The sequence below is a fragment of the Equus quagga genome, chromosome 16, assembly GCF_021613505.1.
Source record: "Equus quagga isolate Etosha38 chromosome 16, UCLA_HA_Equagga_1.0, whole genome shotgun sequence".
NCBI classification, from domain to species: domain Eukaryota; kingdom Metazoa; phylum Chordata; class Mammalia; order Perissodactyla; family Equidae; genus Equus; species Equus quagga.
This window is the reverse complement of record NC_060282.1, coordinates 52,514,120-52,542,019: the sequence shown is the minus strand read 5'-3', so window position 1 is coordinate 52,542,019 and position 27,900 is coordinate 52,514,120. Positions and strand designations below refer to the sequence as shown.

The window sequence follows — 27,900 nt, the reverse complement described above, 5'->3', positions numbered from 1 at the left end:
TGAGCATGGTCACAAGTTTCTAAGACATAGCTGAGAGCTGGCTCATGAATTTCAGGGACTGTCCTCACAGAATGAATGTTATCTCTATAATCCTCACTGTGTAAATTTGTCATTTATGGTAGCTTTTAACTCTCTTTGGAATCATGAGGCCCATTTCAAATGAATATGGGACTTTAACTTTTCTACAGAGTCCTGCCTCCTGATGTCCTAAGTGTGGTCAAGTAACCATTGCAGTTTGTCTGGGTATCCAGAGCACAGAGTGCTGGGCCAGAGGATTTCAAGAAGGGAAGTGACCACCTCCTCCTCGCCTGCTTCCCCCCGCAAAAAAGAGTGCAGCGGGAATATAGCATTGCATCAAATGTGACATCCTGTTGGGGGGGGAATGACTACATGTTTGCCTAAATTCTTACCAGAAATGATTTAGACATTTAGGATAATCTGTTCATTTTGTGTAAAGTACAGTGGGAAAATATTGAACACTCAACTCCCTAAGGCATAATATCAAGATGACATTTTCTTTTTTGAAAAATGAGGTTTAGATTTCAGTAGGTGGTATTTTAGATTGTTAAAAGGAGGCTTATCTGTTAAAACACAGGGAGAAGAGTACCCTTCCTGTCTATTTCCTCTTTGAGTGCTCTCTCACATATTGCTTGAGTCACTCATTTCAAACTTAACTTCATATTCTCTCGTCAGTTATTGTTGTCTCATGGGTTTACTTTCTCTCCTAGTTAGATTATGAGCTCTTAACAAATAGAGACCGTGTCTCATACTTTTATATTTTTTATTATACTGAGCTAATAACAAGCTCCTTGAAAAAGTCACTGAAATACGTCAATTTTTTCAGATTTTAAAATTGAATATATAATGATAAAGACTCACCAAGAATGGATATCCCAATGAAGAAATTTGGAAACCATATGTCAAAACAGTACACTGTATTGTCAAATAAACTAACATATTTCTCCACCATTGGTCTTTTAAGTCAAAAGCATGGATAGCTTTTGGTTTTTTAAACAGATAATAATTAATTCTGTCTTCACATTCTTGCTTCAAATGAAGTCGAGAGCAACCCCACACACCCTATATTCTCTAGGCAATCAGAGCAAAGACTTCAAGAGGGACTATCTCCAACTTCTGTAGATCAAGAGAAAGCTTCACACCTACCAGCACTTGTAGTCTAGTTGCCAGTACCTGCCCTCGGCCCCCAAGGCTAACCCCTCATGCCTTTGCCCCCGGTTAGGTTTTCTAAGAAATAGACTGAGACAGGAATTTGTAATACAATGTTTTACGGAGGCATGCTCATGGAAATAATACCTCTTAGAGGAAAGGGAAACAGAATGAGGTAGAGGGAGAAGTCGAATTGCAATGCAGCTGCAACGGAAGCCTCAGCCATTCCTCCTGAGAGCTCTGGTGATGGGGTTGCTCTTCAGAGTTATCTTGCCTTAAAGTAGGGGAGAAGACGGGCTGCCCCCCTGGGGATGTGATTTTGGGTCAGATGGTTCTCTGACTGAGCGAAATTCCCTGAAATGGATTCAGCTGAGATCCATTAGCTTCCAACACTCTCATTGGGTGGGGGAAATGAATACCTTAGTCCTGATGTGGGGAGAGGGTAGTGATAGACCACAGTATCCACTACAGTCTACCCCTTCAGAGTTCAAATCCACTTGCTTTGTATACTAAGTTCATTGTCTACTTACTCTTCTATCCATTCCCTTCATCTTTGCCAAGAACCTCTGCTGATCTAGATGGCTTCCTTGGTGGCATGACTCAGAGCTTCATCCCTAAGTGATCTGAGCCCCTGGTCACCATGACCTTCAGATTCTCTGGCTGCTGCACATGTTGATTTGCTGTCAAGTTTGGGCTGCGAAGAACCAGGGGATAACTCAGTACATCTCTTGGATACTAAATGTATTCTCCTGTTTCTCCAAAATGTAATCGCAGCCTTACTACTGCTGATGATGAGAGTCTATTACTCCTGCCAGGATGGTGACTCTTCCACATCTTAGTTCTTGGACCCATATATTCAAACTATCAAGGATGTAGCATTATATAATGATCAGTAAGAGTGCGTACTACCTCCCATGAAGGCACTCATCTTGGCAGGGTATCACCTCCAAACTAGCATCTCAGCTAGGCCTTCAAGAGGTCATTGTATCACTCCATCAGGCCAGCAATTTCTGAGATGTGTGGTAAGTGATAATAAGTGTGCCCAATTATTTTGTTCCCATGGTCATCTTCCTAACTGGGTCCCTTTGTCCAATGAGATGTATGAGAATTTCTTGTTGGTAGAACATTCTATAAGCCCTCAGATAGTAGTCCTGTCTGAGGCTATCATGGCAAGTAAGGCAATTCCATACCCAGAATACGTGTCAATTCCAGTCAGGTTGAATTGCTGCCCTTCCCAGAGTGAGAAGCGTCCAGTGGCTGGTTGGTCTTCTCAAGGAATGGTGTTATACTGGGGGTATGGCATTTATCTCTCTTGTTGGCAGATTGGACATTGGGCTGAGAAAGTAGCTAAATGAGTCTTAGTGGAAGCCCGTGCTGTTGGGCCTATTCAATGCCTCAATTCCCACCACTAAGTCTACGCCATTAATGACTCCAATGTGCCAGCATGTGAAAGCTGAAGACAGAGGCTGACTGGCTGGCTTCTCCTGACCAGGCCATTCTCTCTGGTTGATGGCTTTATGCTATGCCTTGGTATATGCTATCTGATGGGTGTCATTATGCAAGACAAAGGCTTTCACATTGCATCCTAACTCTCATAAGTCCACCCACCCATATGCCTCTTTCTCGTACCTCCTTGTCCCTCATCTTCCAGCTAAGCCATTCATCTCCTTGTCGCTGCCTGACTTGCTAAGCTGTTCACTTTGCCTGTGGGTCTGTATATTTTTTTACCTTGGCAACTTTTCTCTCCATGCAAAATGGAAGACCAGTTGCACCCCTACCTTCCCTGTAGCTCTTCCATTTGGGAAGATTTCTTCTCTCTGTTCCTTTCAGAGCCACCCTTAAGTGGTGACCTGTAACCTATTTTCAGGTTGCACTCAGATGCTGAGCCAACCCACTTATAAATACTTTTTCTTCCTTTATATCTGATATTCAGGAGCCCTACATATGCCCCATCTATGGCAGTTGAGGGTGAGGTACTGCTACCATAGTGGTGGGTGTCATGGGAGTCTGCTCATATAGCTTGCTTATTTCCTCTAGACTTGCTTCACCCTAATCTTGGACCCTTCATCCTATGATTGATTACTTCTAAGCCTATTTGACATCATGACAGATCTAACAGAAACCAGTTCGTGATGGTCAGTTCTGACCTCACGGTTGGGGATCCTGTCTCTATTTGGGCTGTTTTTCAAGTAGTGTATAATTCTTTGCTGCAAATGACATGAATTGCTCCAGAAACCTGTGGGTCTGTGTTGTGTTTCTTCCATTAGATCTTGCCATAAACTCCACTAGCATCTTTTCCTTTTACTACAGATACCTCAAAACATACCATAGGCTCTACCAGGTTTTATGTCCAACTAGTGAAGCTGTTCTCAGTGCAGCCTGGACCTGTTCCTCAGATCTTTCAAAGCTGACCGCTTCCCTTGTCACTCAATGCATGGGTCAGGGCAGTATTCCAAAGTATGGAATATGGTGTCCCCAGAATCTAACAAGGCCAATCTAGCCTTGTGCTTCCTTCTCAGCAGCGGAAAGCATGAGATGCAATAATTTGTCCCTTATTATAAATGGGGAAATCTGGAATGACCTAGGTGACTTAGTCCCTGAAAACTTCAGTGATACGGTGTGCTCCCGAATCTATGTTGGTTTATGTCCCACCCAAACCTTCTAAAATACTTGCTACTTCTTGCTTATTTGTTCTCATTAACATGATGAGAACATGATCATTGAAATGTTAACTTCTCCCAGTTCTGCTCTCTGATAGAGATGGGAAAGAAGGTATTTGCTATGTCAGTGACTGCAAAACATGTATTTGAGTCTGCGTTAATCTGCTAAAGCAAAGATCCCGTATTGTGGTTTAGCAGCTGCACTAGAACTATTATTGGTTTGAATTTGTGGTAGTCCACTGTTAATCACCAGGCTCAGTCATATTAGAGTCCGCAGTGGTGAATTTAATGGAAAAATTACAAGGACCACCAACTATGCATCCTTTAAGTTTCAAGGGTGGCTCTAATCTTTGCCATTCCGTCTAGAATATGATGTTTTAGATTTACTATTTTGGTGATGAGAAGGAAGAAGTTTTAGAGGATTCCACTTATGGTTCCCACTTTATTAGCCAAGAAGCCAATATATGTTTTTGCATTTCCCTGGAAATGACAGAGCCTGAGTACCTTTTCATTTATGCATCAGTTCTTTCGTGATGTGCAAAGCCTTCTGCCTATTTTTTAAATTGATTATCATTTTCTTATTTCCTTGGAAGAATTCTTTATATATTCTGTATATAACTTTTTATGCATACACACACACACACACACACACACACACATATATATATATACACATATATATGAATTGCAAATACCTTCTCCCACTCTACGGGTTACTTTTAAACTCTTACTGGTCTTTTAAAAACTGTTTTGAAGAGTATAATATATATCTAGAAGCACGTACATATCATAAGAGTAAAGCTCAATGAATCTTCAGAACCTGAACTTGCTGTGTAAACAGATAAAGAAACAGAATATTGATAAGAAGCTTCCCTTGCTGGTTGGTATCTTTTGATGAATAAAAGTTTTTAATTTAATGTGTTCTAATTTATCAGTCTTTCCCTATAAATTAGTGCTTTTTGTAAACTGCTTAAAAAGTCTTTACCAAGGTCACAAAGATGTTGTCCCACATTTTTTTCTAGAAGCTTTATTGTTTGTAATGCATATTTTAAATCCATAATTCTTCTGGAATTGCATGCTACATGGTAGAAGTCAAGACTTTTTTTTTAGAGAGATATCCAATTGACTCAGTGCCGTTCATTGAGGAAACAACTCTTTCCCCAATGACACTTTTGTCATAAATTGGCCATGTAGGTGTGAGTCTATTTCTGAACCCAAAAGATGAAATGTCTGTTTTGTTCCATTGGTCTCTTTGTTTATGCTTATACCAGTAACACCCTATCTCACGTCCTGTAGATCCATGAAAAACATAATACTGTAGATCTATGACATCCAAGCCTGTAAGTCTTCCAACTTTGTTGTTCTTCTTCAAGGTGGTCTTTGCTGCTCCTGGTTCTTTTCATTCCCACACAAATTTTAGAATTAACTTGTTAATTTCTAAAAAAAAAAAAATTTCTTCCTGGGATTTTGTTTGGGATTGCATTGAATCTAATAGATAAATTTGGGGAGAATTGAAGTCTTGCAATACTGAGGCTTTTACTCCCTGAACATTTTATATTTCTCCATTTATTTAGGTATTCTTTAATTTTCTGAAAATGTTATTTGTTTTGTATAGGTTTTACACACCTTTGTTAGATTTATTCCTAAGTATTTCATATTTCTATGCATTGTAAAAGATTTTATTTTTAAATTTTTCTCCTAATCTTTCATTGCTGGTTTATAGAAGTTTAAATAATTTTTAATAGTGATCTCATTAAATTTACTTCCTTATTTTAATATTTTATCTGTAGATTCTTTTGGAGTTTCTTCAAATACAATCATGTCTCTGAAAATAATAGTTTAATTTTTTTCTTTTTCAATCATCATGCCCTTGTTTTTTCCTGCTAATCTTCTTAATTCAAATTCATATTTTTTTCCATGAGTCTGTGGTATTTTGCCTGATTAGAGGAAATCAGTGGAATACCCACTATGAATTTTCCACAGAAATGTGGGCCATGTAAATAGTTTCCTTGGACTCAGGGATTCAAAACTTCCATTTATTTTTCTATTTTATTCTTTTGGGGGGATGTGCTCAAAATATATCAATTACTGCACTTACATTTTTTGATTTGTTCCATATCTTCTAGTAATTTGCACTGAGAGTTCATTACTGTGGAAAATGGCTCTGGATCCGGTGCTGATCGGACAGATTTGGGGCATTCCGAGTCCCCTAATCCATCGTATTCTTTTCTGAAACCTGAAAGGTCAATGAACCCCAGAACTGCATCTATCATTAATGTTATCTAAGTGTTGTTTTCCTCAATCACTCTTTCAATAAAATTTCAGCCATATGTTGTCATCACAGGGAATACTATTTTAAATTAGAATTCGAGTTTCTAAATGGAAGTGTCTCTCAGATTTGTAACCAAAAATTTCTCTCAGGCAAAAATACAGATCCTTTAGAGATATTTTAATAAAACCAAAAGCACAGATATGAAATATGATGTTGAAAGGTATTTGGCGCGTTGATAAAGTTCCCTGGAGGACTCTGGTGTTTAAAGCAACAGTTTGATTGAATAGAACAATAAATACTGAGCTGAGTGTATTTTTTCTCTTTCATTTTCATCTACTAGAAAAATATAGATAATAGAGCTCATTTATTTCCTTAACATTTCAGAGCTCCGCAGATGGGAAAACACAACCCAGTGGAAATTATTTCTGGCAACCTTGAGAAGATATGTTAGCATTTTGTGGCATTCCTTTCAGTGACATGTAAAGCATGGCTTTCCCTCATTGCAGTGTCACAGTGAAGTGTCACAATAAAGCCAAAATAGTGTGCCCTCAGGGAAAACTAGGGAAAGGGACCATTTTCCATGCACACACAAAGGGTAATATTTATTATAAAGCCTTTCATTTTAGCTCCAAATGCTGCCTGGGCCATGGCTACCTTGCAACAGAGAAATGCACAGAATGTGAGATTTAAAGCAAATGTTATGTATAAATCTAAGGTAATTTATGTAAATATACATAACATGTAAAAAAGTAGAATGCGTTTATGGACATACAAGCATGCATAAATCCGTGCCGTGTGCCAGGGAGAGAGTTTGTGATGTTGCATAGAGGCAGCGGCAGCCTGATGTTGATGGGGTCCAAAGAGCACTGAGCAGGGAGTCAGGACATCTCTATCTTGACCTATTTTTGTCACTGTCCGCACAGATGTTATCTTCTTTAGCCACAACATGTGATAGAGAAATTATTATCCCTGTTTGATAGATGAGGAATTTGGTGTTCCAAAAGATTCAATTGTTTGTTGCAGAATACGCAGCTAATATCACTTAAAGCACTTCATACACAGTATCAAATGCATTAATTTATTTTAAGCTATTTTAAGGTTTTGATAAAAACCTTACATATCCCCTTCATCCTTGCACAGTTATTACTGGGACTCACATACTGAACTTGATTTTTATTACCATTAAACATCATCTTATTAGGTTCATTCTACTGTTCTAGACTATGGACATTTTGAGGTCTTAATTACATTTTGCAACATGTTTTTCATTGCTGCAACTCAGTATAATCTCCAGTATAAAAACTTAGTGAGTATCCTATATCTCTGCACCTGAGTCACTGAGCAAAGCCCTTTTGTGAGCAGCTTCTTTCTTGTTGGAGAGGAGGCTAGTTTATCCAGGTACTACTTCACCCAATTGTCAAATGCATACAGACATTATCTAAATTCATTTTTCTGATTTGGCAACATGTAGGAGAGAGCATGCGCTTTGGGGCCCGATAGACTAGAATTAAAATACCAGCCCCACTAATTACCGGTAATGTGATTTTGAGAATGTTACTTGTCTTTATAAGTAAATATGGATAATAATATTAACAAGATAAAGTATGTAAGGATCTTATGGGTAATAGATGTTTAGCTTCATTCATCACCCCAACCGTCAAAGAAAGAAATGACATTTTTCTGACTGATCAGTTCTTTGCTACCCGCACTGACCACCCCGGGTCTCTTCAATCAATGTTTCCTGGAGCTGAAAAATTTTAATCTTAATAAACTTTCTCAGTCCTTTACAAGTACCAATGGTATGCTTAAGCTGCTATGGGTTTTAGAGTCCAGTTTCTTTTCCTGCTGAATGACATTTGCCAGAAGCCCCTCTCATTTTCTGTAAATCTTCTTGGTTCAAGAAAATGGTTTAGCGGTCTTACTTGTATGTCTTCTGAACATCTTCAATGGAAATTTACTTGGTTTAAGAGACTTTAACTATTTTAGGGAACTTCTTGAATGCTCTTTACATACCTAGGAACTTTATCCCCATTTGGTATGTTTCTCCTGCCCCTCCACTTTCAAAAAGATCCGTCTCCTTGACAAAGAAGGCAGCCGCACAGGCAGTCCTTCTCTGTGCTGGCTCTCATTACATCGTAACCACATGCTGTAGACTGTTTTCCTTGACAAACCAGCAGGTTCAGGCCATGTACGTCTTCACTTTCTGCAGTTTTCTTATAAAGGAATGTTTTTATCTTCATGGTCATCTGATTATATTCTCTTTTGCTCCACCTTTCGTACATGGTCACTTTAAATTAGGACACGTCAGAGAAATTTTGCAAAAGCGTATTAGTTTATTTAGGAACTTCACCATTCTCTTCCTCAGGATAATTTTCAATTCTCCAATTTTTAATTTTTTTGTGAGAGATTTCTAACCCTCTTGAATTATCTCTCCTTCAGAATCGTTCTTTTCCCTAGAAGGAATAGCACTTCTTTCCTCTGAAGTTTTTGAATCTACTCTTCTAAATTCAAGAATTTCCATATGACTATAATCAAATAATTTTCATGAATGGGCTACCATGTTTGCATTGATGTTTCTAAGAGAACAATTTAAGGCTTTTGTCTCTTTAGTAGTTTTACTGACTATTCAGTCGTCTTTTAGAGATGGAGTAAATAATGTCTTATTACTCCGAGTATAGGATTCTCTCTGGATCTTTTCATCTAAAGCTCTTGCATTTTTCTTCAAAGAGCATTTAGTAAATATCTCTCACATAGTCACGATTGGCTAAACCCTCTGGTCTTCCTGGATCTTGCCAAGAGAACATTGGTTTTAACTTCAACACATAGAGTGACCTGCGTTAATTCTGAGTGAGCTATATGTAGAAAATCTACTTTGAAAGGGTCACCCTCAGGAGCATTTCCAACAAAACCATACGAGAACAGGAGTAAGGATAAACTGTTGTCCATTCTTGTGAGATCCAATCATATTTCTCCTCTTTTTATTTCTTTGTTCCATGTGCCAAATGGGCGAGAATCAAAAGGCAGAATGTAGCATCTTTTCACTTTTTTTTAATGGTCACTGGAGATGGGTTGATTGAATGTTCATAGTTTGTCCCTTCCATTTATGCTCCTTTCTTTCAAGTCAAGGCCTAGAATGTGGCATCTCAACTTTGATGTGCAACTGTGGCACAGATAAGCAGTTTGGGTAGCAAACAACTGTTTGAAAAACCTTGTGATTTATCCATACTGGACATGTTTTTTTGTATCTGGTGGTATATTTTTCACATTAGCTGTTTCTTAGGATTAGCAAGCCAGTGCAAATCTTGTTTCATCCCTGCCTGGGTATTCATTGTAGTGCCAAGCAAAGCACAGATTAACATACGCTTACTCAGGATTAAGGATGATTTTTTTTTTTTAACTCTTCTGATAGGCAGTAAAATAGAATCCACACAGTTCAATGGACTCAGTAGATGGGTTGTTTTTGTTAGTGCCAACAACTAACCCTAAACCTTTCATTCCAAATTTCCACAGGCTTTGGATTATACTTCATGAAAGTCAAATGGTAGACAGTAGTAAACTATTTTATTATGTTCTTAATTTGCCTCAATACTACAGTGCTGCATATGATTGCTCCATGACGAAGAAGAGGAGAGCTGAAGAGCAGGCTTTGGGTGTCCCAGTCAACAAGAGAAAATCCCTGCTAATGAAGCCCCGACACTACAGCCCCAACATAGACTGCAAAGAAGAACATGACCACAAGACAGAGGCCGAGGAGGATGATGGCCTCTTGGAAACCAACGATCACCCTACCACAGGTAGCAGGAAGGAGTGGCCCAAAATTTATCTACTCCCTAGCACCAAAACCAGTCTTAACTTCTGTAGAACATACAGTCTGTTTGGTTGTAAAATCTTATCCAGTTTGCAAGCAAAACCAATCATTTATTTCACTCAGCATCCATTTATTGAGGGGTAATTTTTTACCAGTAACTGTAGAGAGTCTAAAGATAAGAAACAGTGTCCTTGCTTTGAGTCCGTTTTCAAAAGCACTGGGTTGGACTCTGCCTCTTTTTGAAGAAAAGAAAAGATACTAAGCCTTAAAGTTGAAGAATACCTTGACTCCCTAATAGGGTGGATGTCTAATATCTGAAAAAAAACCTTGAAAATAAAAGGACATGTTTAAGCTTTAAGATATTTAAGATATGACATATATAAGTAAAACATTTATTTTTTGTTTTATAAACATATATAGCATTATTTAGCACCCCAAAATATAATTGGTAATAACAACATGGACCAGTCCAGGTGGACAGTGACCTTAATATTTTCAACATTTTTAAATAAGTATTGATAACAATGGACTGCAGAAGGGACTTCAAGTTGGCAACCTAGATTCTCCTTCAGTAGGAAAATGATGTGTTGTAGAAAATTTATCACTGTGCTCATTATTTCCAAGATAAATAATTTTAATTTACCTTTAGGCACATGTGATATTTCATGAATTCAATTCCTTACTCACTCATCAAATGCTGTTTGCATGCTAAGTAATATGTAGTTACTATCTGAAATTTTAGAATGTGTTTCTCACCAGTTCATAGTTGCTCCCATTAGTCCCTGGTGGTCAGGGTGCCTCCAGGGGTTGGGCTATCACTGACCATTTTGTGCATGAGGCTGAAATTGGAGGGCATGCAAAATATCTCAAAAATTTATGGAAAAAATAATAAATGGAACTCTAAAGTTTGACTTATTAGAAAATAAAATTAAGTGTACGAATGTTCTCTTAAACACATGTTTTTTTGGAATGTGACTTTTTGAGGAATCAAAATATACTAAATAAGTTATTGAAAAGACGGATATATTATACAAACCAACAGCAACAAGATTCTTAGATCATAAATACCTATTGCATATAGAATTATAGTAATAGTAATAGGTGTTAATGGAAAAGATTTTACAGCATATTAAGTGAGCACATAGATCAGAATCATTAGATCTCCAGTAATCTTAGCTTGCAAGTAGTTTGAGATTCTGTAGTTAAAACAGAGTTGTATTTGGATTTGACAGTATCTAAGTAAATGTTCTGGCTTTTCTGTATTTAGCATATGGCTTAAAACCTCATGGTGAGGGCCCGGCCCGTGGCGAAGTGGTTAAATTCATGTGCTCAGCTTCCTCGGCCCAGGGATTTGCTGGTTCGGATCCTGGGCATGGACCTAGCACCTCTCATCAGGCCATGTTGAGGCAGCATCCCACATAGCACAACCAGAAGGACCTACAACTACCATATACAACTATGTACTGGGGGGCTTTGGCGAGAAGAAGAAGAAGAAGAAAAAAAAGAAGATTGGCAACAGATGTTAGCCCAGGTGCCAATCTTTAAAAAAAAAACCTCATGGCTCATCTGTAAATTATAATCATCCTTGTTTCCTTGAGCTGGTCAGTTTTTTTGTTGATTCATGAAAATTGAAGGTTGAATCTAGTATTAGGGAAAGTCTTTGAATCAGAGTGTTTAGACTTGAAGTATATTTATCTGGCTGACATTAATTTGCCGAATGCTTAAGGAAATGGGCCTCTTTTACACCAACATATCCTTGGAAGTGCTGCAAGGACAAGGACTTGTATCTGTCCGCTGACTTCCCACCTTCTATTGTAGTTGTGTGGTCATTATAGATACTTAATATTAACCAGGAAAATATGTCGTCAAAATGCACTCAAACATTCATTTATAAATATTGATGGACATCAATTTGCAGGTTCACAAATGTTAACTATTTTTATATTTAGTCCTAGAACCACTACTAATAATAATGAATATGCTGAAATTACAGCAGTAGTGGCCATTATTTTTTAATTCTTAATATATTCCAGGCACATACATTATATCACTTAATCTACCCAACAATGATATGAGGTACATATGATTATGGTCACAATTTTACAGATGAGATCACTGAAGACCAAAGAAATTTAATGCTTGAAGTAATGCAGCTTGTAGGTTTTGGAAAGAAGATAATTAGGAAACAATTGAAGGGCAAACAAAATCATCATTTCCCAGCTTACCGTGCTCCACAGTCTAATTCTCCCCATGCTCTGGCTACCTTTAGAAAGCACCCTGAGCAATGTTTCTACAACGTCAAATCACAAAGTCACATTTCCAGAAACGACAAGTCACAGATGCTCCTATTCCTGGTCAAAAGAGCAAAATTCTAAGTTGTCTTCAGTCCTTCAAGCAAGTTAGCTCCCATCCTGCAGAAGGAAAGAGAGTTGAGTTAGTGCCCAAGCCCAGCGCAAGGGCTTTTCATCATCTATCATCTTATTTATTCTGGGTATCCCCAGGTCTTTACGTGGTCAGGTGTGTGCCCAATTGTGTCTTCAGCGGACAGTTCAGAAAATGAAGAGAGTGCTCCCAAAGGCTCAGGTCATGAGCTTGAATCCATTTAACGGCAAAGCTACACCCCATACCCTCAACTGGCTGTCTTTCAAAGAGCTTCAGGTGGGCATTAAGGGCTATAGAAGAGAATGTGGACAAAATCATGTAAATACACCCTCTTTACCGGGGCAAACAGAAGACAAGCTTTTGTAGTACTACCAGGAGGTAGGACAAGCACATGCTTTCCTAATGCAGACAAGGAAAAGAAAAGTTACCTTGAAGTGAGATTAACCAAGTGTGTGGAGTCTCCAGTTTATAACCATATACTCATGATTTGGGAAAATTAGGAGTTCCAGGGGCTGGGATGATACTTTTAACATGTATTATCGCTCAAAAAATAGCAAATGAAGGATAAGCCACTCCAATATTAGAACTTTCAAAGACAAATTCATTTTTCTAGGGCTTTTATTCCCAGCAAAATTTATATATTCAAGAGGCCTGGAAAACTAACTTACCTATAAAAGTAACTTAAATAGTTACAAAAACAGAGCTAAAGTCCAACTATTATAAAATCCAATTATACTAAAGGAATCAAACTCTCAAAACATAACTTTTATCACACGCTCCACTTCGGTGGCCCAGGGTTTCCCTAGCTCGGATCCTGGGCGCAGACATGGCACTGCTCATCAGGCCATGTTGAGGCGATGTCCCACATGCCACAACTAGAAGGACCCACAACTAAAATATACAACTATGTTCTGGGGGGATTTGGGGGAAAGAAAGCAATTAAAAACAACCGTAACTTTTATAGGATTTCTTTTGTTTAAGCTGTTTTGATGGAGAACAGCTGACATATATGCAAGAATCCATTAGCATACACATTCTAGGATTACCAGACACTTTAGAGTTGAGATTTTGGTTTAAATCAAATAAACAAATGTGAACTTTCACATATCAGGTAAAAACATTTATTTTTTTCATTCTTAAAAGAAAGTGTCGTCCCAGCTCCAGCTCCTCCCCCCTCCCCCATACTTTGAAGTGCCCTCATGACAGAGAAAGGGCTGTCCTTGGTAGCTATCCACCTCTCTGACTGCCCCCAAGAATGCACCCTAGGAATTCTCTGACCTGTACTGTCACAGTATGGAGAAAGTTGAGGTCGGGTTATCTATTAGTTTTTATTTTGTTGTATTTGTTTTTACATATTTTTATTTATAATTTAGGGATCTTTTTTTTTTTTTTTTTTTTACTGACAAATGTATTCTAGTATCTTCCTACTAGATTTGCTCTTGAAAATATCCAAACTTGGGAAAATAATAGGCTATTAGTATTCTGAGTGGTTTCTCCTAAGAGTTGCTGCATTTTGTAAACGTCAGCCATGACATAGGACATTCCTAGACTGTGAGGACTGGGGGTAGCTTGTTTCAGAGGGATGAGCATAGAGTTGGGAGGCACATGGCCCTGGGTCTGGATCTCAGCCGTCCTACTGACTAACTGTGTGATCTTGAGTAAGCCCTTAGCTCCTTGAAACCATAGTGTACCTTCTATAAAATGGAGTAGAAAGTAACTTTCTTGCAGTTATTGTGAAGATTAAATGAAATAAATAACTGAATACCATGCCAGGAATACATCAATTTATTGTCCTAAGATGTCACTGGATCATCCAGTCATTGGATCATCATCAGTTTAAAGATGAAGACCCAGGACTCAGGAGACATCAACCTGCCTAAGGTCACACAGGCAGGTGGTGCTGGGTCAATCACACGACCCCAGTCTCTGGACTTCAAACCCACAGAGGTTTTCCCTCCATGTTGTGCATTGTGCACTGACCCTCCAGTTTCCCACAGCAGCTGATGAGCCGTGCCATAACATGGGTGGCACGGGTGGTCACCTGGGCTGGCCCTTTCCTCACTATGGACTATGCCCGTTCGCAGGGGTCAATTTCACTACTTACTCTAAATGAAAAACAGGTCCCAGCTTATTCATGTGGAGGGAGCCATGTATCCTCTGCAGTTATTATCTTCTAAAATAGTATCTGGGGAAGGGAGAAGAGAGCCATCACATACTGAATACCTGTTGTGTGTCACCTGCTTTCCATGTGCTCCCATGTAACCTCCACAGTGTGCCTCATTGTGCGAGTGAGGAGACCGGGCTCAGAAAAGTTAAGGAACCCGGTGAAGTTCACACAGAGACAAGCACCAGCCCCAGAATCACACCTAGGTCCCTCTAACTCTAAAGGCATGGTTCTTTTAGCTATTTCAGGCAAAGGCACAAGATAAATCACCAGGCCACCAGGGAAAATAAAAACACACTAGCATAAAAAATGTAGGAAGCCCATTACAAAGCTGAGAGAAACTAGCACCTCGTCACAGATCTGTCAGGTTCAAACGCTAACTCAACTTTTTTTTTCTTATAATTACAGTGAAAGCCAGAGAGAGGTGGGTACATAGAAAGTTGGTTTGCACGTTTGCAGAACATCCCTGGAAACCATCACGTGCGATGCACACAGGCACCTCTATCGGCAGGACTCCTCTTTTTCTGAAGAATAATTAATAAATATTTTCTTTTAGCATATAACAAACAGTTGAACCAAACAATTATGTAAACTGGAAATGACCCAAAATGCTAGCAGTTGGCAGCGGCACAGTGAAATGCATTGTCGTGCACATGTGCATTTTTGTCACTCCCGCCTCTCTGGTGATCTGCACTTAATAGGAATATTTTAAACTATGTAGCTAAGCAACAGAGGTAATTGTTGCTTTCGAGAGCTTTTGTTAGCACTCTAACACAGCCCAAATATGCATAATTAGGTATAATGTCTATAAATCATTATTGTACACATGTGGGTAGTTAAGTGGAGTGAGAGAATAGTTCAATGAATTGAGCATATTCACTGAAAATGCTTTTTATTTGTTTTCTGTAGTTCATAATACTTTAAAATTATCATAACCCTTTACACTTCTCTTAATAGCCAACCGTGATATTGAGAAAAACTTCATTTGCATTTTAGACTATGTTTAATATATTATTTAAACCTGGAGTTTCTCCGACATGAATTCAGAAGAGGATAGACCATCCTATCAAATATTATGTGCTTGTTTATCCAGCCTCTTTTCTAGGAAGTAAAATGTTAAATTTTTCAGTTTATGTTGAATAGATCCCAACAAAAGACTGCACCCTATAATCAGCATTATTTAAAGGGGCTAGTGTTGTGACTAAATTCTTCCCTTCATCCAAAAATGCTTTTAGTTACTATGGCAATATTTACTTGATCCTGGCAGTCCAGTGTTGATTTAGGGAGATAATTACCAGAAAGGAAGATGATGGAGATGTATTTTTGAGTGTCCTTGTCAGAGACAATGTTTATAAAAAATTAAATGAAACACAAAAAGGCACATTGTCTTCTGCACAGACACCCTCTCCCACAGCCCTCACACAGGATGGCTGTGCTTTTCTTCTCTCCAAAGATGTTTATTAACATAGAATGCACTTCATTTGGTGTCTTTAACAGTCTTTAACGTGGCTTATTATTTTGTGTTTCCCATCCCTCACCCTGCCTTTTGAGACAGAAATGGTCCTGCTTATTTTTTTTTTTGTCTTAGTGAATATCAAGGGATCATTGCTGGGTTGTCTGGCACAATTCACAGCCTGGTGTGTGCTGGGCATCATGCTCCCCAAACCCCCTTCATGCTGGGCCAGGTCTAGGTCACCAGAGAATCTGTACCCTCAATTGGTGTGTTTGCGCTGGGACAGGCTTGGGTAGGCTGACCATATGTATATATAGAGTCAGTTGCATTGTACATACATGTATCTATACAATGTATGTATTAAACATACATACATATATGTATGCAATTTGTCACCCCAGCTGGGCCATTACTGATAGTGAAAGGAGGTGACACTACAACTGCACTGAAACAACAGAGACCCAGCGCACTGTCCAAGACAGACTGGCGCTTGGGGACTTGTTCTCAGTCACAAGGCTTCTTGACTGTCAAGACTCTAATTGGCTCTGAACTGAGAACAACCAGTTAAGGTTCAACATCCTCCAGCCATCCCTACCTCTTGCCTCATTTCCTTTTACACAAATGCACTCAAGTTCCAGGCCAGAAAATGTGTAACTATTTATGATATTATTTGATCATGCTAATTTTCCCATTTACTTATATTTTCCTTGGCATAGAATTTTCGTGTGACAATTATGAAAGTACTTAGGAAGTCTTGAAAGCTTCATTTCAATTCTTTTAGTTATCATCTCTATGTAGATGTATTTTATATTTTAGCTCACATTCCATAAAATCTGAAAGCATGTTTGAGAAACTTTGGAGCTAGAGAACATAAACCAAATAAGCTTTGAAAATGCATTGCCATGTAACAGAGAAATCTGGTGACTATTTCTTTTAAAATGTACAGTATTATGTATATTTGATTTCCTTCTGGTTGGCTAAGATTTGCAAATATAAGAGGTACAGTAACAATAATTTCACATTCAGCACTGTTATTAAGTATTTATTTCAGCACTCTAGAAGCACTTAGCTCTTAATATGCTGAAAATTTGAATAGCTCATTTCTTTAAAGGTAATTCTCAGAATATTAAGGTCTAAGTTTTACTTTGTTTTGTTTTTCCTTTTTTTTTCTTTGAGGAAGATTAGCCCTGAGCTAACTGCTGCCAATCCCCCTCTTTTTCTGAGGAAGACTGGTGCTGAGCTAACATCCATGCCCATCTTCCACTTCTTTATATGTGGGACGCCTACCACAGCATGACGTTTGCCAAGCGGTGCCATGTCCGCACCCGGGATCCGAACCGGCGACCCTGGGCTGCCGAGAAGCGGGACTTGCGAACTTAACTGCTGCACCACCGGGCCGGCCCCTACTTTGTTTTCTGTTAAGAGGATGTATGTTTTTCTCCCCAATGTTTATAAAATTGATAGAGCCCATATATTCACATATTTCACATATTATATATGCATATGTGTTTGTGTATATGTATATGAGCAACTTCCTTAAAATATTTTTTGCTCTTTTTCAAATATTGGTTTTCTTTTCCCATAGAAGAAATCATGATAGAACCTATGGATGACAACCTTCATTCAACTGCACAAGAAAACTCCAGTGGGAAGGAAGACAGATATGGCTGTTGTCAAGAGCTCATGGTCAAATCTTTAATGCACTTGGGGAAATTTGAAAAAAATACATCTGTCCAGACCATAAATGAAAACTTAAATGACAGTGGCATCCAGTCTCTAAAAGCAGAGAGTGATGAAGTAGATGAGTGCTTTATGATTCATTCCGATGATGGAAAAGACAAAATCAAGGATTCCCAGCTACGGTTCTGCTCCTCTGATGACAATGAAAGTAACTCTGAGAGTGCGGAAAATGGTTGGGACAGTGGCTCCAACTTCTCAGAAGAAACCAAACCACATAGAGTCCCAAAGTATATTTTAGTGGATAATAGGAAAGACCTACTGGAAGTTCCCGAAATAAAAACTGAAGGAGACAAATATATCTCTTGTGAAAACATGTGTGATTCCGAAACAGAAAGGAGAGACTCACAGAGTGCTCACATGGAACTACTGGATGGCAAAGCCCAGCCCTCGTTCCCTGGGACTGAGGATGACGATAATGAGTGCCTGGCAGCGATGACAGAAGAGTCTGTTGACCTGGAGAAAGCAAAGGGAAACTTAAGTTTGCTGGAGCAGGCAATTGCTCTGCAGGCTGAGCAAGGTTGTGTTTTCCATAACACCTACAAAGACTTGGACAGGTTTCTGCTGGAGCATCTAGCAGGGGAAAGGAGGCAAACCAAAGTTATTGACATTGGTGGAAGACAAATCTTTAACAATAAACGTAAGACATATTTTTGCATTTATTTTAGGGATAAAATTGTTTAGGGTTGAAAAAAATTAGTAAGATCTGATTGCTTCTTCCAGACAGCTTTTTGAAGACGTGATTTAAAAACTAATTTATATTATAAAGTAAACTTTTTTTTTCCTATTCTCTAGATTTTCTCAGATCAGCTTGGTCACTTTTGCAATGTTTTCATACACAAAAAAGGGATCATTGCCTCTATTTCTTTTCATTTAACTGTTTTTAAAAAATATATAGTACTTTTTAAAAAGTACTTTATTGGACATGTTAAAAGTATGTTAATACTTATTGGATTTTAAATCATTTTATTAATCAGATCAATTCAGAAATTTAATTTTTCTTTGCTACCTTCTTTCTGGGATCGTCTGACTCCTTTTGAGCTTCAAAATAATTTCAAGCTGCTTGCAAGCCAGGCAGGATGCTCTGATCCTTTTTAGGATAAAACTGGATGTTAATGCTTTTATAAGTCTATGCTTTTACATGCTCTCTAACTCAGGGTCCAAAAATATCTGGGCCAAACCTGAATGAGAGAGTAAATGTGCTTGGAGACCTAAAAATTGTTCCTCAGACTTTAGGGAATTTGTGTCCCCTGGGCCCATAAAGATACTCCCCCACAACCTCACCCCAAGTCGTGCACCAGATGAGCCTGGTGATGATTCCTACAGATATGCGAAGTTTTGCAGATGATGGTCCGTAAGTGCCTAGAGGGCTTGTTTAAGATGATTATCTCCAGGATCCCATCAGACTCGCTGCTCCAGAACTTGCATTTTTTTCAGGCAATTCCTCAGCTGATTCTTGGGCACCCTAAAGTTTGAGGACCACAGAATTAGAAGAGGAGTATCTTAGAGAAAATTAAGATCGTGGACCCAAAGAGCTTACAAGAATAATGCGTTAGCATGGTTTAGATGTTCTGATTGATGAGATTTATCCAGAAATGAATTGTATGTTTTGTCATTTTAAGTCCATTTAGTGCGCACCTGCAATCTTGTCACATAATATCTTGCAGCTCAGAGCTGAAAAAACAGAAAAGAATAAAATAATGTCATGTGGTAAGGAGCAAGATAATAATGCTTTGCAAACATACTGCAAGGTTGGGATGGGGACACAATATAAACGACTAGTGTGTGATTTGGGACGGGACACTGTATTTAGCTCTGTGCACTCCCATAATATGCAACTTGTTGAACTTACCTGTGTGGTTTTTTTAATGAACTAGAAAATCAGAAAAAAGATGAAATTTACTTCAAATCCCCAAACCCCATAATTTCCAATATACTATATTTTATTCATTCTAAGATACATAATTTTCCTGTTTTTAACATTTCTGACATCAGGAGGGTCTAGCATAATTTAATTTTTGATAGTTTTTTCTTTCTTACTAGCACAGAAAATGTTTACCTTACAATTGATGATATCTTCCAGCCAAAGAAATCCAGTATTTGGAGAAACTTTATTTGTGCCATAGTTTAAAATACTTGACAATCCTTTGGTCATTTTTATACAACTTTTAAAACTTTTTTGTTTACAAAAATTAACAAAGCAATGGAATCTGAATCTGTGTTTGTAAATATGGCTCATGTTGGAAACTTAGAGAATTACTAATGGGCTGGATGAGTCAAGAGGATATCCTATTGTGTGGGACGGGTCCTGCCTTGGAATATAAAAGCCTACGCAAGGAGATGCACACCAGACTAGTATGAAACAGAAGCAAAGAAAAGTGAAGCCTATGTTGCAGGGGACCACAGGCTTCGTCCAAAGGATGCCTGTAGAGTCCAAATTAAGTATTTGCTTTCTTATTGCTTGTTCCAGATGTGGGAGCAAGCGGCATAAGAGGCGCTTTTTTCTCTGACGTGCCTTCTATGTTTCTAAGTCAACACTCATCCCAAATGATAACCATTCTCTCCAAAATACCATGCTCATTGCCATACTCCTTGGGCATATGATTCCGCTATTAAGGAGAGAACACTAGGATTTTAAAATATCATTCTACCTAAGTCTTCAGATGAGTAGGCAATTATAAAATAGAAAAGTTTGGCTATACTGTTGCTGTTAAGCAGTTAGTGAGACATTAGGTCACAATATAAGTAGAGTCACCAAATAATTTATTGTACAGCCTACTACACTTTTAGAGTAAAGGGGAGTGATATGAACAACCACATGACTATATCAGGTGTGAATAGGACAGTCCCAGGCAAACCAGGATATAAGGTCGGTCACCAAGTATAGAATTACCCTCATTATGCAGCATTTGGTGAAGAAAATAAAAGAAGAAGAGGAGCCAGGCCTGAGAGACCCAAGAGCTCAAGCTCTGGCTTCTTATCGTGCACACAGGTTCTGCCCTATAGAGCATTTCATCAGCATCTTTGTTCACCCCGCAGAGAAGAGGCTAGCAGACAAAGGTGCCTGACGGACTGTCAGTGGACCACACCTGGGCAGGTGCCAGCCCTGCCTTATCTCTCACACCCTCTCTGGCTTCCTGTAGACAAATAGTGTGGCAAAGAGGGGAAATACTCAATGCCAAAGCTTTCAATGTGGTCTCACTTGGAGGAGATCCAAGGGAAGAAGGGCATCAAAATACACATTGCATTTCCTTTTTTCTAATTCACTCATATGGTATCAACCCTCCTAATTTCACTTAATCAAACTTCAAGGATTTTTGACTAGCTGTCTATAGATATTATATGCCCAACTCAACTTGAAATTTGGCATCATTTTTGGATTAATAAAATATATGTCCACAAAATCATAGAACATGTCAAAATTCTTAATATGCCCCTTTGTCTCTTACAGAAAACACAGGATCGTCTCGATATCATGGCATTTAAATCCTGTCTCTCGTTAAACGTAAATGCCTGCTACTCAGGGCATCCTTACTTTCAGCTGTTCATTTCTCATTTACAACTTACAGTTTTCTCTCTGCTGACCCTCCCCTCCCTGGCAGTGTGTGTGATAACCTGAAGGATCCTTGGCTCCTCCCACTTTGCTCATATCATGCCCTCAAATAATTGCATTACATACAACCTACTGTGCCCATCTGCCCAGGACCATTTATAATCCAACAACTAGGGTGGCATAGTATCACGGAGGCAAGTCTGCTCACCGCAATATTCCACCCTGGAGACGTCTGTCACATCCCGCGACATTGTGCTGTTCTCGGTGCCGTGTTCGGAGCAGTAACATATGGGTCCTCTGCATCCTCGGGCGGCAGGACTCTTCCCGACACTCCATCCCAGCGGCTTGCTTGTGGCAGGATCGTATAGATTATTTATTTTCACTCTCAGCATCAAGTGTATTCATTATTCCTGATACTTCGTGTTCTGAGAAGCCTGCAGCCTACCTCCGTTCCACACTGGCCCTTTCTCTGAGGCTCCCATGCCGGTTCTAATTCTGGTTCCTCGAAGTGCGTGGAATGCTGAGTGCCAGGCTTGCCCCCATGATTGGTATTATCATTCCATGCTCAAGTCAGGGCAGTGACTCTGGCTGTGAGAATGCATTTCTATTTTATCTACCATCTCAATCACAAATATGAAAATTTCTATGTGTTAGCTCTAACCTCATCAGTATTCATGTTAGTCCTCATTTATTTTATATATTTATATAACCCTTTAACCTTCAGCAATGTGTGTGCCAGGAAATTAAAACCCCAAGCTTATCTGCAGCACTTTAGGCTGCCGTACCGTGGCAGCCTGACTAATTGTGTTACAAGGTGTCCCTTTTCTTCACCTGGCTGGCCCTGTGACCCCCCACCGTTACCCTATGTTCTTGGCAGCACTCTCTAGACCACTCAAGGCGGCCTCCATTCTCTGGACTTCCGTTCTCTGTAAGACTCCCACAAGAACATTTCTTTGCCAAGCCTTCTTCCTGTTGCCTCAGTTTTCAGTTTCTGCATTCAGAGTAAAATCAACAGTGTCTTCTCTGTGGCTACTGCATATTGATCCAAAGTGGCAATCCATTGGGGTTTTGGAATCTCGGGCCTCTGCAGCACTGCCAGTTGGTTGGGCATGGCACAAGATGGCATCCTTGACTCCTTGTCCTAACTTTTCTTGGAGCAGGCCCCACACATGGCTAGTAGCAGCCACTTGGACCAGAAACCCTAGGGCCACGTGCTGCCGGGGACACACAGGGACAAGGCCTGACAGGGCCTTCTCAGATATGGTAGCTTACTTGCTTTGTCATTCTGAATCTGACTTTTCCAAGACTCCTTCAATAGGAGATAGTTTTGGTTTAAATAAGTTCTTTCTTCTTTCTCACTTTTTTTTTTCAGGAGCCTGTGTATCCTCTGGTGTAGGGTTGATTTTTCATAATGAGGCTCTAACTACAATATGTGACATGACAACTTAGAACCATCTCTGTATTTTAACACTCCCTCGCCCTGTGTCAACCTTTGCTTAGAAAGCTAAGAAAATTGAAAACATTTTTTGCTTCCACAGGTCTTAGTTGAGGGTCTTATTCAAGGCAGTGTGAGAAGAATGTTTATGATGATAAAACTGAATAAAGTCAAAATGTCACCCTGCAAGGCCACTCTATTGAATGGGAAGGGAAGAATAACCACATGAATCTCTTGATTGAATTTCTCTATAGATTCACCGAGGCCTGAAAAGAGAGAGACCAAGTGCCCCATCCCCGGGTGTGATGGCACAGGACACGTGACAGGCCTCTACCCTCACCACCGCAGCCTTTCGGGGTGCCCCCACAAAGTACGGGTTCCCCTGGAAAGTGAGTACTGTTTATCCCTAAAAGAAGTAGGTGCCTCTTATATGTGCCACAGCATCACAATGTTATCGCCTTTCTCCTCCAATTTGGAAATAGGAATGGAAATATAGTTTTCTCTCTGTGTCAAGACAATTTCCATCTAACTAGGTGTTTAAAATATGGCGTATGACTAGAAAACCTGGTGTACAGTACAGCCAATAGATCAGCAGACAACTGACCTTGAGAAGATAACTTGTTACTCACAATTCCCAAGAGGAGAGCGCACGCCACACCAGGCAGGGCCGCGTGGGGAAGCGCCAGGATCAGTCAGGGAGTAGAAGGAGGGGGAATTGTGGACAAGAGCCTTTGTTGTGTCTTCTGTGGGAAGGAGCAGGGTAAGCAGGCTTTGGATTGGCTAGTTTGAATTCTTTCAGTGGGTTCTGGGGCTTACGGACTGTCTGTAGTTGTCTGGCACTGGCCCTGGGGGATAGGCAGGTGGAGAGTGTCCTGAAATGTGAGAGCCTGATAAAGGTGGCAATTGGATGTGGTCTTGGAATAAGTTGGTTTCATTTGAAAAGTGTTTACTATTTCTAGGTATTAGCTAGCTCTGGGAGGGGCAGTCTCTCCAGGGTTAGCAAGGCCCCAGATGTCAAAGTGTCAGAATATAGAAATTAAAAGACACAGTTAACATACTGTGGACCCCACAGTCCTTTCTCACCAGGCGGCATGGCTTCCACGAACCCACGAGCAGTCTCAGCCTCAGTGCATCAGCCAAATATGGGAAGTGCCTCACATCAACAGTGTCCTCCTGGCCTCCCCTGGGCATGTAAGGACATGTGATGTCTGTGATGTCACCCCAAGACATCCCACAGCATCTGAGGGCCCTGAGAGAGAGCAAATCTTAGTTGATCTCTCCACCCACAGCCCCTCTATGAGCTAGGAAATGAAGAAAAGAAAAAGGCTACCTCTTTCTAAGTTTTGAAGTATCCATATGTTACATCTTCTACTTTTTGAACCTACTTATTGAATCACCTCTTGATCATACAAACTGCAGTGTTGGGAAGGCCTCAGCATCGACCGCTTCCAAAGCACAGTTTTGCAAATCACTCAATCTACTTAGCTCAGCACCGTCCCACCAGACTAGCAGTTCTCAGACTGATTACCCACGTGTTCACTCAACCATACTCTTTCACCAGTAACCAAATGGCAGTGGAGGTGAGGGGCAATGGACAAAGAGTCGAAATAATATCTCTTAGGAAATGAAGAAGGCTATATTCAGAACTTCACATTGTGGGAAAAAGATAGAAGCAACTATCTGACAAATAATGTTCTCTATCCACTCTCCCAAGGAAAAGCGCATTAATGTAAAAGGAAGGTTATGAGCTTTTCACTTTAAGTTAAATACAAGCAGGATAGTCTCCTTTAAGCCGAGAGCTAACCGTGACATGAAGTTTAGAGAAGCTAAAACTTGAACAAGCTTGCTGAATTTCATTTTTGAAGTTCTTAAGTGTTTGTTTATTTCAATCCAATTATCTATTGGGAGGGAGCATGGTGGAGTATGAAACTAACCTCATTTAAATGCAATGTTGAGAAATCAATTTGTTAGTGTATGTATTTATGGTATTTTATTCTTTTCTTTTATGTGATATTTTGTGCTTAGTTCTTGCCATGCATGAAAATGTGCTCAAGTGTCCCACCCCAGGATGCACAGGAAGAGGGCATGTGAACAGCAACCGCAACACCCACAGGAGGTAACTGTGTGATGAGATGCCAATCTTTTACATTACAGAAAGAAGTGAGAGAAACTTTGCACCAAGAAAACAAGGAACTAACAATGTATTATCAAAATCCTGGATCACTACCAAATATGTTACCCCTTGAAACAGATAAGGAATAGTCTCCATGCATGCAGAGTAAAAAAAAAAAAGTTACTTCATTATTTACTTTCCTAGAAATTTTCATTTGGTAGGCAATTATACTAACAAGAAACATTATATTTGAAGAGTGGGTTATGTATTCATATAGTCACACAAATAGGACATGTTCTCTTTAGCTCTGGAACCTCACCATAGCTGTGGTTTTGGCCATAAACCAGGATGAAGGTAAACATCATTTTACTTCATTGAGGTTCATTTCCTTGAGACCGCAACTAACTTAAAACACATATGTGCGTTTAGATACAGATGTATTATGTATATGTAAATATTTTTTGGTGAAAATGCTTATTGTTTTATGTGCATTTTATATTATATATAGATTATGTGGTCATGAGATTCTATTTGACCCGTAGGCATATTGTGAGAAAACTTCATATTCTATACTTTCAATTTAAACTAAGACATAAAATTAAGTCCCTAATATTTTGCTAAAAATCCTAAGATAAATCATGGAATTGTCATGCTAACATCTATATCTGGACACATTGCAATTGGAGTGAGCACATTCTACTTAGAATATTAGGAAGTTGCAGAATAATTTAGTTATTTCTCCCTTACATAATATTTTGACTTTAAAAATGAGTTTGTTTTCTTTCCCCTCTGAGATGGGGTTAGGGGACAGATGTTGACACTATAGTTTGCAAAACCCTTTGGGATCTTTTAGCATGAGAATGGTGCTAAGTGAACTATTAATATGACGTAACATTTAGTGTGTGCCAAGTATGCTGTGAAGCACATGCCAAAGCAAATCACATTATCATTTTAACTCAAATTCTCCCTCTTTTCCTTTAAACAGTCTTTCCGGCTGTCCAATTGCTGCAGCTGAAAAATTGGCAATGTCCCAGGACAAAAATCAGCTTGATTCTCCTAAAACTGGGCAGTGTCCTGACCAGGTTCACAGGTATGACCATCCCGTGACATTCCTGATACTCTCTTCATGCCATGCTCCCGTGTGACAGGGCCCTTCACCCATGTGCCAATTCACTATGGCCTGACCTTCATGCCCGGCTGCCGGTATCCATTTGAAAGGCTGGTCCGGTTACTCATACTATCTCTTAAAGTGACTGCCAGACTCTCCATAAGTTTAACTTGAAATTAATCTGTCTGCAAAGGTAAGATATTGTGGATGACTCTAGAAGAAATAAAGTATTTGATAACGTATATGTATTCATCAAAATACTATGTCGCTAAATGCAGCCCATGCCACTAGTCAGGTAAGCTCTCCCTTAAGATTGACTTAACCTCTCTGCCTGAAGAAAATGCTATCATTAATCATTCAGACCCACTCAAAATATGGGGTGTTGTATATTCATCTTGCTCCATATCTACATATAGTTTCTTTAAAACAAAAGTTTGTTCCATGAATTGATAACTGTTAATAAAATATCTCCTATTGATCCTAGATGCTTCACAATCTCTAGTAGTTTGGAAGAACTCACTTACACGGAAATAATAAACTATACATGATGACACAAGGTGAAGTTATACATTTATTAATACAAAAATCATATATGTTAGGAAAAGTGATTTCAGGATTAAAATAGATGACCTGATCTTCATTGTTGTTAAAGAGATGCTGAAATGCAAAATAGTTATTAGGAACATTTTCAAAATATGGCTTCTATATTTTCTTCTATAGATTTAATATCCTAGAGTCAAAATTGTCATTCAAATCACATAAGTGAAGAACATATGTCAGGAAAAGATCATGAATGACTGAATAAGTAGCAGTTAAAAATCTTATAGCAAGATTCTTGGTTGGTATTACTGTATTCTCTAGTCTCTCTCTAAGTAGGTCATTTATCAAATATAGAAATAACATTACATTTTGTTTTGCTCATTTCTTTCTTTTTTTTTTTAAGATTGGCACCTGGGCTAACAACTGTTGCCAATCTTTTTTTCTTTTTTCTGCTTTATCTTCCCAAACCCGCACTGTACACAGTTGTATATCTTAGTTGTATGTCCTTCTAGTTGTGTGATGTGGGATGCCGCCTCAACGTGGCCTGACGAGCAGTGCCATGTTCGCACCCAGGATTCGAACCCTGGGCCACCGCAGTGGAACGCGCGAACTTAGCCACTCAGCCACGGAGCCGGCCCCTGCTCATTTCTTCAAAGATAAATATTATTTTAGACTAGAACAGTTGTGCAGCTTTAGGAGTATAAGCCAACAACTAGATCAACTAATCACTCAAATATTTTTATGTAGTAGCTAAAAAGTTTTTTATCTAATCCAAGAAATATCATCAAAACTGACATTCTGATGAGTCAGGCATGTTTTGGTAGAAAACAAAAGAAAAATAAATATTTTTGATACTGCTAAATTCTGAAAGGTGTATGTGTTTATGTTCTTTACCATTAGACCACAGCACAAGGACATTTGTGTTTTCCTTGACTGGAGTTGGTGCTACACAAATATGAGACCCTTTGTTTAATCCAAGTAATTCTAAAGGAATATACAATTCACAATTAGCTTGGATTGGGATACTGCTACTGAAAAATGTGATAGCCATTATAACACAGTAATTTTGATTCATATTGAAATGGTGGCAATTTAATAGATAAAATATTGAAATACTATTTAAATCAGCAGAAACATTCAAACTGAAAGTGGAAAAAAGATGAAGAGCCAAGAAGAAACTCAGAATTCAAGAATCAAGTTTCTGGTGCCTGCACTGCCCTGATGGGCACCGGGCTCCTGCCAGCTCTGCTGAACGGAGCAGAGCTCAGCATCACTTCTTCGGACAGAATATAATGACATTCTCTCACTAGTTACAATCATGACTTCTCGCTGCTAATCTGATTAACAGTCCTAACAAGCAGAATGTGCACACCTTGTCAGTGCCCTAATGACAGTTACACGGCACTTTTCTCTATGGAGCTCAAAGTGCTAACAGATGTCAAATACTTACTCTTCTTGGCATCTGCATGAGAAGAATGGAGGATTGCACGTTCCGCTTTTACTGAGGG

The 27,900-nt window shown here is 39.2% G+C and overlaps 1 protein-coding gene across 1 annotated transcript in view; it reads left to right on the top strand.

Moving 5' to 3' along the window:
* The first annotated feature begins 9,703 nt into the window (after positions 1–9,703).
* Positions 9,704–27,900, top strand: part of ST18 (ST18 C2H2C-type zinc finger transcription factor) — a 60,577-nt gene continuing 42,380 nt past the window's right edge. The window contains exons 1-5 of the mRNA XM_046642564.1: positions 9,704–9,893; positions 17,492–18,283; positions 22,886–23,020; positions 24,657–24,747; positions 25,730–25,834. Coding sequence (XP_046498520.1) covers positions 9,713–9,893; positions 17,492–18,283; positions 22,886–23,020; positions 24,657–24,747; positions 25,730–25,834 — 1,304 coding nt within the window. The 5' untranslated portion in view covers positions 9,704–9,712. The remainder of the gene's footprint in view (positions 9,894–17,491; positions 18,284–22,885; positions 23,021–24,656; positions 24,748–25,729; positions 25,835–27,900) is intronic.